This window comes from Euprymna scolopes, chromosome 5 (genome assembly GCF_053919585.1).
Source record: "Euprymna scolopes isolate OS-2025 chromosome 5, ASM5391958v1, whole genome shotgun sequence".
In the NCBI taxonomy this organism is placed as follows: Eukaryota; Metazoa; Mollusca; class Cephalopoda; order Sepiida; family Sepiolidae; genus Euprymna; species Euprymna scolopes.
The window spans coordinates 146,253,143-146,272,237 of NC_136486.1; the positions used below are offsets into that span (position 1 = coordinate 146,253,143).

Genomic DNA, 19,095 nt, shown 5'->3' on the forward strand with positions numbered 1-19,095 from the left:
GAAAGTCAGAAGTCAGCAATTTTTTGTGGGGTAAACTTCACTCATGATAAATAGATGTAAATTTTATGTTTTAATTTATTTTCAAGATAAGCTTAGAAGCAATATAAACTTTAAAATGTGCTTTTGATTTTTTTTTTTTAGTGGGTTTAATGTTAAAAAAAAAAAGAAAAGAAAAAAGTACTTACTCTACCATAAATCTTTGAGGCTGAGTGGTAAAATTACCCTCCTAATTTTCTTAACCCTAGCACTAATCCGGCTTAAAGTGGCAAACCCACAAAAAGTGTAAAATTACAGGCAATTGTTGAAAAAAAAAAAAAAAAAAAAAAAAAAAAAAAATTACATATTTGATTGAAAATTAAAATAAAGTGGCAAGTGAGAATCAGGAGGAGCAATTTTTTGCGAATCAGATTTCACACTCATGATAAAGTAGTTATTTTAGTTAAAGGGTTTTAGGAACAGTATTACACAGAAACCACCATATGTGTTTCCTTTACCCAAGAAACGATCAATTTGTTTTTCTTTTGCTACAATTTTTTTGTTAAATACTTACCAATACATGAAATGCAGCATGAAGAACTTTGGAGTTGACAATATCATCCTGGGAAATAACATTAATATTGAACCAACTTCCTAAGCAACGAAATATTTTCATCTGCAATCGACTATCAAACTGGTTATTTTCAATACAGGCAGTCTGTGGGGAAAAATAAAAAAGAATAATGATAAATTTATTATTCAAGTATGCAAATTGTTAACTATCAAATATTTTCATTTTGTTTCTCCACATTAAGAAAAGAAAAAAAGATCCAATGCCAAACAAATTATAAAATGACAAGAATAAAAAACAAATAAAAATTGAAGCAAGTTTGGTTCTCCTGAAAACACTGTTGTATCATCTCTACTTTTGTCATTGTCATCTCCAACTGTGATACACAAGCGTTTGGTATTTTTAATTTACACTGTATAGCAATGTCATTGCAAAAGACACATTAAAAGTTCAGTTTATTTATTAAACCCTCACCAGGGAAAACATCTTTGTGAACTGTGATACCTAATTGCTATAGTTAGGTATCCAAACTTCATCATATCCAGTCCTGTTGGAAGAGGAGGTCGAATGCCTTAGATCACTTGAGAAGTCCATTCTTGCTGAATTTCAGCTAGGTAGGAGGCCTGGTTGAGCTCCCACGTATTGCTTGCGACATCATAGCTCCTCAAGAGTTACTTCCCCTTGCCCTTCAATATACAATGCTACTTGAATAAATAGACATATTAATTAAAAACTCTTGGATAATCCTCCAAGGATAATATCCAAGGAGAAAATTTAATGAGTCTACTTCGAGATATTTGCTAATTTGTTTAGAGGAAAAAGTTTTCCTGGGGTCACCCTTACTAATTTCAAGTATAAACATTACTAACTAATAATAATTACTATTATAGTATAAACATTACTAACTTTGGGTGAATTTGTAGCAAAAACTTGTGATTTTTTTTTTTTTTTTTTTTTTGCCATTTGAGGACATTTTAAAACTCTGAAGAATAAACTATTTCAGGACATTTTGTTACAGGTAGGTGGGGATTTCAGAGGGGGAGGATTTTGTCTGTTGCTTGTATATCTCATTACATTTGTATATGAATGTAATCGTGATGCATCTAGTGTGTGTGTGTGTGCATATACATACACTATAAAGTTCACAATACCTTTTTTTTCTGTTATCTTGGACTTCTAGAGGATACAATTCTTTCTGTCACTGGTCGATGAGTTGTAGAAAACATCTAAGATGAAAACATGACGCCAATTTTCTGACATAGATTACTTTATTTTGTCTACAAATGAACTGGGGGAAGCCATTGTATTGTTGACTTTAACTTTTTTGAGTTTCTTTTTCAGATGCACTTTTGCACCCAATTCAATGTGTCTGTTTCGCCCAAAATCGGAAGTTAAACTGGACTTGCATGCAAGAGAAAAGATATCTTCCTCTCTTTCTTTCATCCCATGTTTTCTTTCACATGAACCAAATGACCTATTTCAGGTACTATCGCTGACCCCAGCTTCAGAGTTTGACATACGTCAGTAACTTAACCTTTGAACTCTTCTTACACTAACCAACCTGCACAGCAAAATCACAATTTTCAACATGCTGGCGTAATCCGGGATAGATTACACATCAATTTTAAAACATTGAAGGACAAACAAGTTTTCCCAAATAATCCTGCTGAGTCAGCTTTCTGTGTTGATGCAAAACTTTAGGAAAGACAAATGTACCAAATCAGAGAAAAATCACAAAACAATGGATTAATGGAGAGCAACAAAAGCATAAGATTTTTTATTAACACAGAGGACCACCCTCTTCCAGTTTTGTTAATGTATTCTTAAAAATAAAATTCTAAGACTATTTAATGATTTAAATTCTTCTCATACAAATATATTTTAACAAAATTTATCAAAATCATTTTTAATAAACATTAGCTTTAACTGGACTTTTTAACCCATTGACTTAGAATGAGTACTTTACACCAAGTTGATGGTTGAATATAGTTAAGTTTTCCCTATTACCCCTAACTATGCATCGACCAGATACCATAATACTTAGTTTGCTGCATATTATCATAAAGGTCCATACAAAATTTCAGTCAAATCAGCTCAGGAGTTTCATTAAAAAAGTGGAATGGACTGACAGACTAAAAACTATATAATCTAGAAATTTGTATTGAAGGAACTTTTTAATTTTTTGATTCTTTTATTGTTTTAGAACGTTAAATTAACATTGTGTGGTTCGGGGCGATTGCTACTCATAGCCAAGATAAAAAAAAAAAAAGCAAAAAAAAAAAGCAATTGATAAGAGTGGTCAGTGAGAAAAAAAAATCCTGGGTTTTCTAAACACCTCCCTTAAAGCATTTATATTGAACCCTAGGAAAGAGAAAGATAAACAGAAATCACAAAAGTTGTCAATGATGAACTATCTCCTTCATGAACGTGAACCAACGATCCAACAGCTGAATTAAAGGCAAAGCTTCCTCAGCAATGTCGAATCCCTAACATCTCAGGAATAGACTAGACTACAGCCGTGACCCAGATGTTTCAAGAATCAGAACAGCCACACTTCTAACATGGGAATCTCTCTTTCTGAGGCCCTACTTCCTGGCTCATTGGAGTTGTTAGTGACAATTATATATAGCATAATCACATTGACACACCGGTTCTCAGGAGATTACTGAAGTTAAGCCACATTGAGCCTGGCCAAAACAAGATGGATGATCCTGTGAGAATACCAGGCATTGTATATCGGAGGACATCGATACTTGGCAGCTTCTGCATCCCACCTGGTCTCCTGTCTCAACCCTATCCTGTCACTGGATCAGGCTGGTTGAAAAGAGAGAGTGAGGTTGCCTCTGCGCAAACCAGCTTAACTTCAAATAAACTCCCAATGCATGTCATTATCCACCATCTCCAGGATGATCAGATGGTGTTCGTTGTTTTGACAAATGAATATTCTTGTGACAGTAAAAGTAAATTTTGATGAGTAAAATATTACTTCATTGTATAAGGCAGAAGTTAGTCCTGTGATTAGTCTATTTAGATGCATTAGGATTCCAGTAAATAATGCTCACATTTGTTACATATAGGGGTTTCATTGAGAGAGTCTTAGGTAGAGATGCTTTGAAAGAGTCTTATTACAAGTGATGCTGTATCTTAGTGAGTGTTCTTGTCTTATTATAGAGAGGGATGTTGAAAGACTCTAAGAGAGAGAGAGAAGTTGTATCTTATTGTAAGAGACTTTTAGAGAGATAGTTCCTGTTAGGAGAGATTCTTATATATTAAATGTTCATTCCTTAATTGTGTTGAATGGAAGAAGAAGAAGAAGCTCTTTGAGTGATGACATAGTGTTCAGACAGTTCGGACATTGTGTAGACATGATGATGTTGAGACGTGTATGAAAAGACATTTTATAACACACATATATAATACAATTTCACTTTACCTTTTCGTAAGAATCATAAGACAAGACGAGCTTTACAAAAAGCACTTGATGGTTTATTTCGTCACACGGCCGTGTTTCCATCACCAAGAATTCAAAGTCTCACATTTTAGTTTCAACGTGACGTCTCGCTCCCTAGACGACTGTCTTCCTCTGAGTTTCTTCACTGACTCTAACTCTCCCAAGTTTTTTTCTCTATTCCTAGAACTTTCTATTTTCCGTGACGTCATACACATGTTAAAACATGTGCCTTCTTTCACGTTTCTGGACATACGTGTCCAAAACTTTTCCTATTTCTACAAAAGGAATTTTAACCTATATTCAATATGTTAAAAACATTATCTTATAAGCTGCATTCTTTCAATTTAAAATTTCATAACAAACTTGAGAGTTCACATTCTTTCCTTGAAATATTTATCTATATTCTAAACAAATGTTTGTTTTACATTTTTAAATTCTCACACGTAATCTATTTCTAAACCTAGATTACGAGGTTCGAATTTGTCTATTGCTATTTCATAGTAATCACTAGGGCTAGGACAACAGCATATTCTTTTCATTGTTTTGACTCTTGAGTGTGTATCAGTTGATATTTTATATGCTTTTATAAAAAGTGATATGGTTCTCAGTTGATTAACTGTTTGTGTTGGATATATACTAGAGAGTCAGAACAATCATATATTAAAAGAATATTCTGTTGTCATAGCCCTAGTGATCACAAAATTCAAATACAATTGGAAAAATACTTTTTCTTTAAATGGCAAGATAAATAACTTACTAAAAGTTGTACAACTACTGGGGAAGTTTTGTATAAATCTCCATTGACTTCCATTCTTCTATTAGCACCCAAACGTAAAGCTTTGCTGCCAATCTGTAAAAGAATCAATAAGAACAAAACAAAAAAAATCTGTTAAGATCAATAGGAAAACAATCACTTCAGATAATCAAAATTTCAACATACAGCACTGTTTTTTTAGTAGGCAAACACCATTATTAAATGAAACAGTTGATAATTATCTACAATGCAGAGGAAATAGAAAATCCACAAAGAGAAAAATGAAATCCTAAAGATTCAAATCTATACCCCTAAGCTTCGAACAGGAATCCAACCTACATTTTAAGCCAGTGTTGACATAACTGCTCATCCAATGAGTCTAATAATAAAATAAACTATATGAGTGAATAAATGACAAAAGACTATATTCCAAAATTCATGATGTTGACAATCTTATAATTTATTCCTTTAATTCAGTTGACATTCACAATTCTTGACAGTATCTGTTTCGTAGCACAATACATTGAGCTTCTTAAATAAGGATTGGTATATACAGGGTGACCCCCAAAAAAAAAACGGGCCTCAACTCTAATAAGACCCCGTTTCTTAGTGTTTTGTCTGAATAAAATGAAACTTTGGTCATAACTAGTCTATTATATTCAAAACATCACATCAAAATACTAGGGTCTTTGGCCTTTTTTTCTCCATTGACTGTAAAATGCTCAGAAAAATAATTGAATGTCCTGTTTTTTTGGGTCACCCTGTATTAAAAGAAAATATATTTCCACAGAAATATATATATTATGTATATAATTTTGTAGATGCAAATTGGATGTAGAATACTTTTCCAGTACTGTACTTGCAATAACCCTTATCCCTGAGTGGCTTGCGGGCCTTGATAAGTGTGGACCACCGTGTAAGAAAAGGAAAAAAAAAAAAAGGTAAATCCAGTTAGAGAGATCTATGTAATTACAGAACAATATTGATAAAGTTATACAGAAAAATTCAGAGAACCATGTCATTTGATTATTATGCCAGTATCTTCAAATCCAAACAAACATTGATGATGAGTTTAAAGATTCTATTGTATAGCATGTTTTTGTTAGAGGCAGCAAACTTTAAATTGACAACTCTACTTTCTTCAATTGCAGATTTGGCAACTATCGGTTATTTTGAGTTCAGCTTGGTCTGGCAATTCATCACGAAGAGACTGACATCCAAGCAACATTTGAAAATTACAAATGATATGATCAATTTACCGAGAGAAACATTTGATGAACGAGAAATTTCACCAAATGGATCTGTCAACTGGCCACCTCATTTGTACAATTTAACCTCATTAGATTATTTTCTTTAGCGATATGTAAAGTCCTATGTCTAAGCTGATAAACCAGACAGAATACACCACTTGGAAGACAATATTCAACATGTTATTGCAAAAATACAGCTTAACTTAATGCATAGATTTTGTAAAAATTAACTTGTAGATTAAATTTTATTTAAATTATAAATGCTAAAAATTAATCTTTTGATTAAAGCACATATTTGTATAAAAAAAAAAAGTATTTTTCTGTGATTTATTTTAATTTAAAGTTTGCCGCCTCTAAAAAAAATATTCTATACATACAAAATACACTATTACCTATAACTGACATGTCCCTTGGAATTATATATATTCAAATAAAATATGCAGAAATTTATCAAGAGCTCTTTCAGTTATCATTTCTTCAGGAGAAAATTGATAGCAAGAGAAAATATTATTGAGGAAATTAAAGAGCGCTAAGGGAAATTCAGAAGTGACAAGAATTGAAAAGAAAAAAAAATTTTAATCTGTGTATAAGATTATTTTCCTTTGCTATTGATTTTCTCCTGAAGAAATGAGCCAAAAGAGCTAGAGAAATTTCTGCATATACACTTCTCACAGCTAATACACAAAGGTGCAGACTTAGCAGACAAAATATCACCAGAACAAGCATGAAACTACAAATAACAGGCCAAAGAACAGATACTAGCATACGTTGCTACAAACAGCAAAAATAATCCAGAACTATTCAGAGAAAAAAAACCAAAAAACCTGGACCTACTCAACCAAAACCATAAACTAAGCAACATAAAAAAAAATAATAATACAAAGCAAATACCAGCTAAAAATCTCACACATCCTAACCTCATCCAACACACACCACAAAGGACAAAACATGCTATAAACAATGTGGAGATTTGTGATTATTATTAAATCCAACACAAACATTCAAAATAAAATGACAGTAATTACACCTCAAAAAGCATGGTCTATATACTATGAAGGACACTATGCTATATAAGTACCATCAAAGATCACAACAATAGAGTTACTCTAAATAAAAGCAACATAAAAATTTCAGAAAACAGAAATGTATTTGTTTCAAAACATTCATGCATGCAAAGATAGATTTAAGATTTATAATGATTTATCGAACAAAATTACTCTTACTTCCTTACACCAAGAAAAAAAACTTTATAAACAAAATTTGCACAGACATTGAAAAAGTCATAAAATACAGCAAACAAAGCACACATATATATATGAAAATGAATGAGAGTATGTGTAGGACAAAAAAACGTGTGCATATACACAGAACAGATACATTGTTCAAACACACATGCACACAAAGACAAGAATCATGGAAAAAAATAAACAACCCCCAGAAATTATATTCAACTACACTCCTAATACTATATCAAAACATTAATCAAATAATTAAGATGCTTCAACAAACTTAATGAATGCACCAAGATGTACTGATGATGACTGAAATGAGCCATATGACATGTTCACACAAACACCAAAGTTTTCATGACTTAACACACATTTTTATTAAAACTACAATATTTTTTTTCAAAGTAATATCTGAAAAAGTCAAACATGTCTGAAATATAGGTGCTTCTCCATTGTTAGAGCAAAATTCGGAAGTTAAAAAAAAAACAAGTTTCATTAAAAAACGATAGTATCTACTTTTTAATGTTAATTTCAACTAAAAGCAATGATATATAATTGTCATGTATTAATTAGTAAAATATTACTGAATTTCTATATAAATAAAACAGTACATCTATGTGCGTGTGTGAAAATATTTAACCGATAAACTCTTAAACTACTGGTCACATAACACTGAAATTATCAGGAGATAATTATCATACACCAAGGATGGTTTATAACGTGTAAAATCTTGGTTTTGATAGATAAATAATGTGTACAGAAATACGTTGGCAAGTTGAAATGCAAAATGTTTATTTCAATTTGCTGATATTTGTACTACTTTTGCACATGAGTAAATTCACTCACAGTTTGAAGTGGTTTAATTTAAAATTTCTGTCAATAGCTCAAATGGTAGGAAATGCAACTGGAGTGCTAAATGTTTAGATTTTGATTCTAACTTATGGCACCAAAGTCAAAGCAGATGCTAATGTGATTGCAGGAGTTAGAATTGAATGGAGTAAGTTCATGGAATTCCTGCCATTACTAACCAGCAAAACATTACCACTGTCGGACAAGGGAAGAATCTATCAGCATTTACATTGTACAGCATTCACTCTAGATGGGTTGAACCGGCTTCTTCCAAAAGAGAAAGTGTCAAGGGGATATAAATTCACAGATGGTTCCTGGTAGCTTGTAATGTTTGGTGCATTTTTGGTTAGGAAGCCAGTATCTTTGGACAGCCTTATCTGGTAACACCAGATGTCCTAAAAGGTATTACCACTCTGAGTAAAAGTGGATCTGGGAGCAATGGTAACTAAGGGGCAACTCCCCATTCCCCACAGTCCTCAAATAGGGCCTCACCACTTTTAAAGCCATACCCAGGACAATGGACAGAAATGATATAATGGCTGTGTAGTAGGAGTTGTAAATACAGGTTTAGATCTGATGACTTCAGAGGAAGATTAACTCTAGACAATATAGGAAAATGTGTGCAGAATAGTAGACTTTTATGGTATAACTATATTGAATGAACGGATCAGAGTTCTTGGTTTAGTAGATGAGGTCACAGGTTCAGGTCACAGGCGAAGGCCAAGGAAAACATGGAAATAATAAAAATGAACCTGAGGAGAATCCCCTTTCCACAACCCCAAAGAATTTCAGAGTTTTGGGGAGGGAACTGATACCATAGATTAGCAGACACAAACTTGATCCAGAGCCACAAAGTGCATCTTTGCATTCTTTGCTACTGAAGTCATTGGATAGTGGCTCTGCTAGCATTTTCTATTGTGTTAGTATTTGTTATTGTTGTTAGCATGAATGCACATTTTGAGTGACATTTTTTTTTTAAGGTGGAGGAGGGGAGGGTATCATTTTGATACATGATGAAAGGGGTTCACAGGGTAATAAAGGTTGGGAACCTCTTTTCTAGAGCCTTTGCGAAGTTAGATTTAGGAAAAGGAAAATTAAAATAGCAAGGATCCCAGCATTAATTTTAGTAGTCCTCGATGACTTTTTGCAACCCAACTTAAGCAATGCTTGATCAGAAGTGAGGTTGAAATTGTATAAGCCTTGTTTCACTATAAACTTGTCATTGTAGAGACACCATTTCAGTCAAAGTATCCTAAGTTTCTGGATACAAAATGAGTTGTATTTAATGCATCGCCCATCTCTCCATTAATGTTCGTTTAAATACCATTTTGTCAGTATTAGTTATTGTTGTTAATATGAATGCACATTTTTAGGCAGACATTTTTTGTAAAGAGGCACATAATATGATTGATAATGAAGAAAGGCTCATGAGCTAAAATAAAAATTAAAAAAAAAAAAATGTTGGGAACCACTGGTATATGATGATACATATGCATGTGTGTGCCACCAAGATAATAACTTGATGAACAATATTATTAAAATGAACAGGATCTCTTTAGTTATCAATAAACTAAAACACATCTGCCTTTATCACATCAAAAATAGATTTTTCAGATAAATAAAATAAATCAGTTGATAGCTAATATTGGATTATGAATTCTTATAAACTGAATTAATTAGAAATTGTCAGTTTTTTTTCAAGAGAAAAAATTGATTCTTACACTATTTAATTCCTGAAAATGAAAGAACAATTTAGAGGAATATTTTAACGCTACTACCTCTTCTGGCAAAACGGTAAGAACTTCAAGTAAGAATGGTAACTGTTGGGTATTAGAACCATATCTGTAAAGAAAGAAATAAAAGTGAACATTTGTATTAAAAAAATTTGAAAGAACAAAATAAAATGTTGGGTATCAGAAAGTCAATAGAATAAAATAAAAAAATACTTCTTACAAAAAAAAAAAATACTTCTTACAAAAAAAAAAATACTTCTTACAAAAAAAATACTTCTTACAAAAAAAAAAATACTTCTTACAAAAAAAAAATACTTCTTACAAAAAAAAAATACTTCTTACAAAAAAAAATACTTCTTACAAAAAAAAATACTTCTTACAAAAAAAAATACTTACAAAAAAAATACTTCTTACAAAAAAAATACTTCTTACAAAAAAAATACTTAAAACAAAAAAATACTTAAAACAAAAAAATACTTCTTAAAACAAAAAATACTTCTTAAAACAAAAAATACTTCTTAAAACAAAAAATACTTCTTAAAACAAAAAATACTTCTTAAAACAAAAAAATACTTCTTAAAACAAAAAAATACTTAAAACAAAAAAATACTTCTTAAAACAAAATTTGAAATATGTAAATGATGTATTCAAAAAAAGGAATAATAAAAATATCAAGATGGTAGAATCAAAATAATTAGCATCATTTAATCCAATTTTATTTTTTGAAATATTGGACTGGAGAAAATATCAATCACACATTTAAATGAGGTTCAAAAAAGATGATTCGAACAAGGGAGAAAGTTTATTGTATTTTGACCTTTCCATGGTGGCTGTTATGTTTATACCCTCTTTATTAAAACTTTAGGTGTCCAAATGTATGTTTTTCTTGCATATTCAAACAATTATGATGCTTCCAAATAGTCACCAGTATCCACAGAGCATGAGAAGCTCACAAGTGATCGAACAATGCACAGGTGGTTTCAGAAATTTCATAGTGGTAATGAGAGACTTGAAAATGAAAGTAGTAGATAACCAGGCACTGTTGACAAAAACACTTGAAAGCAACGGTTGAAAGACACCCATGTCAAATTGTCAGAAATGTTTAAAACACTTGATGTCAGTATTTCAATAATGCCAGACCATCTAAAGCAAATAAGTGAGGTTACTAAGCTTGACGATTGGGTTAAAAATAAGTGAAATTTTGAAATTGGTCATTATTTTCCAAACAACCTATGTCTGAGGATGCAATTATAAACAAAGCCCACTATCAAGATCAAACTACAATAATGGTTGGTATTTATTTATTTTTTTTTAATAATAATAATAGGGGGGTCTTAAAAGAAAAATTATGAAAATAGCTGTGATAGAATTCAATACCACATGCTAAGCTTGCAATCTGCTTTGGTAACTTTGCTACTAATATCATTTTTGTGGGTCAGCATTTCAAGTAAACATTTCAAATACAAAGACTTCAGTAGTACACAAATGAAAAAGCATTAACCTCACTATGAATTTATGACATTTATATCAATTTTTCATTATTTTATTAAATATATGTATTTTTTTATGCTTTTTTTTTCTAATTAACTATGGACTTAAGGATGAAGATTGTTGACCTATTTATTTGATTTCTAGTTGTGATGTTTGGAATCTATACTGACGGATCAATAAAAGTTCTGCCGTCTTAGAAACGATCGTATGCAAAAAAAAATTTTTGATGTTGAATTCCAGAAGCGGATATAAGTAATATGTCATAAATTTATATATATATATAACAATTACATCGAGCTTCATAAATTAAAGGATTGGTATAAATAAAAAGTGAAAATATAATTGAAGAAACATTCCTACACACACACATAAATATGCACACACACACACATGCAAGACTGAAATGAAAGTATAATATTACCTTTCAATAAGGTCAACTACAGCTCTTTTCCATGTGCCCATTTGTAAAGCTAGATCAGCCACAGCTAAAGACAACTGAAGAAATAAAAGACAACAGATCAATCCGATGTTAAAAACATGATGTATATCAGCTATATCAAACGGACAACATCCAGAAAATCCTGTATACAATTCAGCAAAGTTAAAAAGTTAAGAAAAAAAATTAATTTTAACAAAATAAAAAATAGTACAGGTGAAGTGCATCGCAAACACATTTTAGGGATCCATGTACCTTGACGTAAGCAATTAGGTATATATTCAAAGATATGCTTCCATTATTCAGTTTTGATATGCTTTGGAAAATGCCACCCAGAAATTTGCTACATAAGATAGGAGCAATTTTTTGTATCTTTAAAAGGAGAATAGGGGAGGGGATGTGCTTCAGACAAGCACAAAACTACTTGCTGTAAGGAGCTATATAATATAAAAAACAAAACATTTCAAAATAATGATTAACAATTATAATAGATACAACCTGTCTACTTTATTCAACGGTGTGTATGTGCGTGTATATATATCTCAATCATAATTTAGTAATTTAAATTTTATGATGTGAAATGGTTAAATTTCAAATCTAGAATTTTATTATATGCAAGACAAAGAATACATTTCAATAAGTATATCTCCTTAACCTATAGGGTTTTGATGTTTACCCATCTCCTCAGAGGATAAAATATTAGCAAATATTATAGATGGTTTATACCTAATTTGCTAAATACAATAACATAGAAAATCATAATTTAAAGTTTTTAAATCATAGAGTTAGGGAAATTATATATTGGTTCAAAATGAAAAGGATATTGAATTTCATATCCAAATTGTATGGTAAATTCCGAAGTGAAAGTCTTTTTTGGTAGCAGTGAGGTAAAGGGATCCAATGCGTATCGATTCTTCCACAGCAAAAAGTATCACTGGATTTCCAATTTCCATACCAGTAGATCTATTGCATGACATTATTCTGAAGTATATATATATATATATATATATATATATATATATATATATATATATATATATATATATACACACACACACACGCGCGCGCATTACAGATCAGAACAACACCGGTACAATCGGTTTCAAATCCAAACAAACGGGGCCTAAAAATTGTTTTATTGATCAAGTCACGTGAAAATTATAGTCAAATTATTTCCCTTTACCATAAAAAAAAAAAAATAAAGACAAATTGATATTTTGTTATTTTATGAAATCGCTCCAGATAAGGCATGAAACCACTTGATGCAAGAACAAAAAGAGAAACTATACTATTTCAAAGTCAAAAACAATAAATCTTAGATGGATATATTCCAACCCAAAAGGCAGCCATTCTTTCCCCCTTTTCAGAAACATTGCTCCTGAAATGCGAGAACTACTGGCCAAAATAAGGGAAGCAAGAATTCTGAGGCTGCCAAACTGGCTGAAGTAATGGTAACTTAAAATGGTTGTTCCTTGTTCGTATAGTTTTAATATATTAAAGGATAATAGTTGAAGTTATTTCTCTGTTTCCCAGATACAATGATGAAATATGCGTGCACAAAAAAATGTATCCAAATATTTTAGTTGTCAATGGTTGATTTCCATTAAAAACCAATAGGATATGTTGAATCAACAGGTTCCAGCAGAGGTTTTAGCCTGGCATGACCAAAGCGGTGAATGTCATGTTAAGAATTGTTATTGGAATATTAAATTCACAAGCAGTATCCAGTCGCATATATATGTCCAAATTAGGAGAAATTATGAAATTAGTTCTTGCGGAGATTTCGAGGTCCTTCTACATACAGCACCATATATTTCCAAATGGTCACCCATGTGGTATTGACCAGACTCGATATAGCTTAACTTTGGTGATCTAACAAGAATTTTTGTGTCAACATGATTATGCTGTACATGTAGCACGTTTTAGCATAGTTTCGAAATGATTAAAAGTTTGTTTTACTTTTTATTATCATAAGATATAAGAAAGGGTTGCGACACTTTGCTTTAGTGGCATTGAATGTTACGGTCATTTAATACTTGGAACTGTTTTTCCAGATAAAGGTTTCACTTTCCTACGAGTTGCGAGAAGAATAGTAGTTACACTCTTTAATCAATAAATAGACAGAAAGAAGGAATACATACATGTTATTTATATTTAACATATCTGATACCCAACCAATGCCAAGCCTGCTAGTCTTGAATGTAGAATTATTCTTGAAATAGAAAAACGGCAGCATAAATCCAGCCAGAGAAGCTTTTCCAGGTAAAGAATTAATCCAATTAGGATAGCACAATGGTTTTATCGTGTGAAGACAAAAACTTATCACTGAAGAATCCAAAAAGATTCGATATATTTTATAAAGCAATTTTGGTTTATGATTGGTTTGTTCGTATCTCCCATAGTTATAAATAGAATCGGCCAAATCTTTGTGGTCATATTTCCTTAGTATGCCAAAAATATTGGAACAACTAGTCTATATATCTATAAAAGTGAGAATGTGCATGGATGTGTGAGGATGCTTCTCAACCTATATACTCAATGAATTCTTGATCTACAGACTTGAAATTTGGTATATAGGGTATTGAGACGTGTGAAAAACTTTTTAATCAGTTTTCATCCAACAAAAAGGGCTGCTAAGGGATCAGAATTGAAAAATTTGTACTTGGAGGGGGGGACATTGGATTTTTATCTGTTTGTCAACTGTTTCACGAGGTTTGAAAACACTTTAAAGATCATGTAAAGCTGATCTAATGGTTAACGTACTGTCGTTAGGTTTCGATCTCAGCTCTAGCATTTTTTAACTCACAAGAAGTGAACTGTTTTGAAAAAACATAATATTCGCATGCACATGTCTCTGTTTCTTTCCGTTTTTTTTTTTTTTTTAACTTAATTTTTTTAAAAGGAATTTAATGTTACATTTAATACTGGGTAATACTAGGTACATCTAGTATCAAACATAATAGAAAATTTTACTACCACAGTCTGTGTTTAATAATTTGTGATGATGATCTAGCCATGAAGATGCCCCCCCCCCCCATCGACTTCTCATAGAATTTTTTTTTCACATCAGACAATATCTCACTCTCCACCAACATGGGTCACAAAATAGAGAGAGAGAGAGAGAGAGAGCAGTTGAAATGCAGGCAGAGAGAGATTTTGCAGTATCCTTTAAACATAGATAAGCTAGGCTTTGGTTTTACAGTATATCACCTCATACAGTTATTTAATAATTAATCAATATCTACTGTAAACGAGTCATTGTATATGTTTATTTGAAGAAACGTTGCTCTGTTATACATACTTAGGAAAGAAAATTGTAGATTCATATCTAACTACAAACTAATAGGATTTAAACACAAATTTCATAATCCGTGACTGCATCCATTAAACCAATAAACACTTCTCTATGCTTTTATTGATACAACATCTGGCTTACTGGGAAACAAGTTTCACTTTTAATTTGAGCAACATATTGTGTTGTTTGTATGTAAGGGAACAAAAGACTAAATAACAAATAGGCTGAGGGATACAAATGTTAATCTTTTGAACAAAAGGAGAACATATCGAACAGGCAGCCAATTTCTAGGATCTTGTAAATGAATTGTCCCAAAATGGAAAGCAGAGATCTCAGAGCAAAGGGTAGTGCATATTTATTTTTATTTATATATATATATATATATATATAAACAAATATATATATATATATATATATAAACAAATCTTTAAAGGACCTGCTTTGTAACAAGAACAAAGAACCAAAACCTGATAAAAATGATATCACATTTTATGCAATGAAACAATGAGCAGGTGTTTCAATATCAGTACAACATGTTGATTTATCAATTTAAAACAGAGCATCTATCAGATATGCCAGCTGGTCTGGTAAATATAAAAACAAGAAAGCAAAAAATAAAACTCACTTGAGTGACTATCACAGGAGGTGTTTCAGGAGTTATTTTACTGGCATGATTAAGAAGAGAGTCTCTTAAAGACTGAAAAATAAAAAGAAAGATCACTTGTGTTAAATATCTAGTTTGTCGGTAACAAACAAACAAACATTCCTATAAAAATATTTCTTTATTCAATGTATCTATACTCATACAAAAGAATTATCTCATAGATCATCATTGAAGATCACCATTTTTTAACGAAGGAATCATTTATCAAGGTCCAAACACCACTTGAAGATAAGGGTTAAAGAATGTCAGGTGGATGGTGAAATACAGTAATGATTGGGCAAAATTTGATTATTTAAGAGACTTGAAAACGACCTTGTTGTAGTTAGCCGGAAAACAGTCATGCAGCATTGTGTTCCACTGACAAGCAGTCTAGGCAAGAAACTTTGCTCATGGAAGTTTTGATTAGTTTTAGTTTACAAGACAGAAAGACAGAGAAAAGGAAACTATTGACAGTGGTTGTAGTTAAATGAGTTTTTATGGTGAATGTTTTACAGGGAGGGACTAAAGGTTGATCAGTCGGGCATCTACCATAAAAATATTCTATAAGAAAGAGGTAGTAAAGAGGAGAAAAAGGCGCTGCCCACTAGATTTCAAAGTTGCTTTTTTACATTTTCCTGCCTTGATAGAGTGTTCTGAACAGCACCATCTCAGATATGGCAACAGTATTCCACCTTGATAAGCTTGGAATAAGAAGTTGAGGAGGAATTTAATGGTATTTATAAACTTATTTGTGAATCACTGATGCAATGCTCTTCCATCTATGATTGTGGTATCTGATGTCTTGGAAGATGTTGAACTCTTAAGAATTCCAAGAGTCAGATATTTTAGTCTTAATATTGGAAGATTTTAAAATAAAGAGTCAAAGTCGGAATTGTTGGAATCAGTCAGAATATATACCACCCGACTGCCATCGTACTTACATCTTATGTTTTCTAAGTTACTCATCCCAAACTCAGCTGTTCATTTTTCAACTGTAAAATTTTTTACTATTTCTAAAATATCTGACAATTGAACCAGCCTAGTTTAAGGTCATCAACATTTTACAATTATATGAAACAGATTCATATTATCAATAGATAACATTTATGAGAAACATCTATCAACTTCTTTGTTCTGACTACTTTTAGGCTTGGTTTGATTGGGTTGTTTTGCTTTATAGCATATCAACCCTTGCCAGGTTATTTAATATTAAACCCGATCATTTTTGTAAAAGTTTTTTTTGCTTCAAGTTCTTTACATCTTCAAGTATTTATTCATAGTGTTTGGTTTGGTTGTTTTGTAGAGGAAAATTGTTTGTTTTGAAATTTGCAGAACATGATTGAGTTTTGCAAAGAAAGAAAAAAAACCAATAATATCAATGTTTGCTGCATTTTAGGTCAGGAAGCCAGTATCTTCGGACAGCCTGATCTGATAGCACCAAAACATCAGGGCAATAAAGCCTAGGCATGATCCTTCACATGTGCAGATTTTCCTAAAAAAAAGAGTCCTTAAAGAAACATGAAATCACTTATGATCATGAAAGGCGCTCCTATTTCGGTTTTAAATAAAAAAATAAAAATAGAATTATATCATCCATAACTTCAGTTGTGAAGCTTTATTTCCAGTTTTCAGAGTTTTTTTTTTCTTGTTTTCAAATTTCCTTTTTAATCTCTTGCATATATTAAAGAGTCATTTTATCATGAAATTGTCTAAAGAGGATTATTTCAACTACTGCCATCGTATTAAGAATGATATTATGTATCATGCTGCTATTCTTTTTCTTCTTGACATTCATGTTTGAATGGGTATTATTAAATAAACAAATAATTTAGCCCACAAGGCTCGGAATAAACAAAGGAAACCAAAGTGAAAAAAAACTCTTACAAGACTCAAACATATGGCCCCAAAAGATATCTTCCACAGCTTTACTATCAAACTGAATGACAAATTTATCTTTCTTAAATTATTCAGTTGATTATTCTAAGTCTAAGACAACACCCACAGTAGTTGTATCATCTTTTGGAAACACAGATTTGAATCATGTACGGGTCACATTTTCCTATTTATCCTCAGCCCCAGAATAAATTAATTGCATATTTAATATATTTGCCAGACAGACATAAGTGTCAACAAAAAGCAGCATAATAGAAAACATATTTTCATACATAAATTCCAATGTTTAATATTTAAGGACAATATTTAATTCATAAATTCATTGAAACATTTTAGAAAATGTTTTAGAAAGACAGGATTCCATTTCCGTTTGATGAACAGCCGTTTTCTTTTTTGTTGCAGACCATCTACTAGTTGGCTAGTTGTGTCCAAATCCCAAGAGTGATAGGAGCATTCTATCATGTCTAACAGTGAAACGATGTTCAATGAGCAAGATCTGAGACGTGTCGCTGTACAATTCATGCTCTCTACCGATCCAAGTTATGACAACAGGACCATTGCCAGCACCCTCAAAATGCAAATCCGGATGGTTCAACGCTTGTAAACACAGCTCGATAAAGTTTCCGGTCACGGCTATGGTCTTTGGTGTGGTTTTAAGTGAGGGCCACATCATGCCACCTCAGATCTTCAAAGTTAGCTTGAAAGTAAACACCAAAGTAAACACCAAAGTAAACACCAAAGTGTACCTGAAGTGTGCTGAAGAGTGTGGTAATCCCCTGGTGTAATCAAGTGGCTGCTAACAGACACTCGGTGTGGCATCAGGGCTTGGCATGAGCCCACAAGTCCAGGCTTGACTTCAGAAGGGGAGCTATGACGTTGTACCCTTCTATCACTGGCCTTCTCCCCTAAACTGAACCTGATAGACTACTTTGTTTGGTCATATGTTTAGAACATCACCTATGACCTCCCACAAAACTAAAGCCAGCCTGATCGCCGCCATCTACCGAGCATTCGTCGAGCTCCTGCTGATGTTTGTGGAAAAGGCATGCTCCCAGTTCTGGACCCATATCGAAACAGTGATTGAGGCTGAAGGCAGCTACATTGAATAGATGTCAGCTCTACTACATAATCAATTTACCTGAATTGATTTTTTTCAATAAAAGTTTTAAAATAAAACTGTAGTGTTATTTTCTTTAGGGCAACAAATTTATCATTTCACCTTGTAGTGATTTCAAAAGTTAAAAGACTTGGGTGCCATCAACTAGAATTGAAACCAAAATATTTCATTTAGCGTTCTAGCCATGTTCACTACCGTTTGAGCTTACCTGACAGATAGATAAGAAAGTTATAAAATTAAACCACTTTTAGCTATGATTAGTTTACACATGCACAAACTAATAGAAATGTCAGCAAGTTGAAATGAACACTTTGCATTTCAACTTGCTGACTTCTGTACATGTTATTCATCCATCCAAACCAAGATTATAAACCATCCTTGGTATACGATTACTATTTCTTGTTAAT

At 32.0% G+C, this 19,095-nt stretch overlaps 1 protein-coding gene across 2 annotated transcripts in view; it reads right to left on the reverse strand.

Moving 5' to 3' along the window:
• Nucleotides 1-19,095, reverse strand: part of LOC145277006 (transportin-3-like) — a 188,680-nt gene that overhangs the window by 59,750 nt on the left and 109,835 nt on the right. The window contains exons 4-8 of one of the 2 annotated variants that reach the window (XM_080128603.1): nucleotides 15,661-15,732; nucleotides 11,726-11,799; nucleotides 9,859-9,922; nucleotides 4,756-4,848; nucleotides 551-694 (exon numbers count right to left, since the gene is read on the reverse strand). In XM_080128603.1, the coding sequence (XP_079984729.1) occupies nucleotides 551-694; nucleotides 4,756-4,848; nucleotides 9,859-9,922; nucleotides 11,726-11,799; nucleotides 15,661-15,732 (447 nt within the window). Of the gene's footprint in view, nucleotides 1-550; nucleotides 695-4,755; nucleotides 4,861-9,858; nucleotides 9,923-11,725; nucleotides 11,800-15,660; nucleotides 15,733-19,095 lie in introns of both variants that reach the window. The other variant, XM_080128602.1, reaches the window with a different exon arrangement.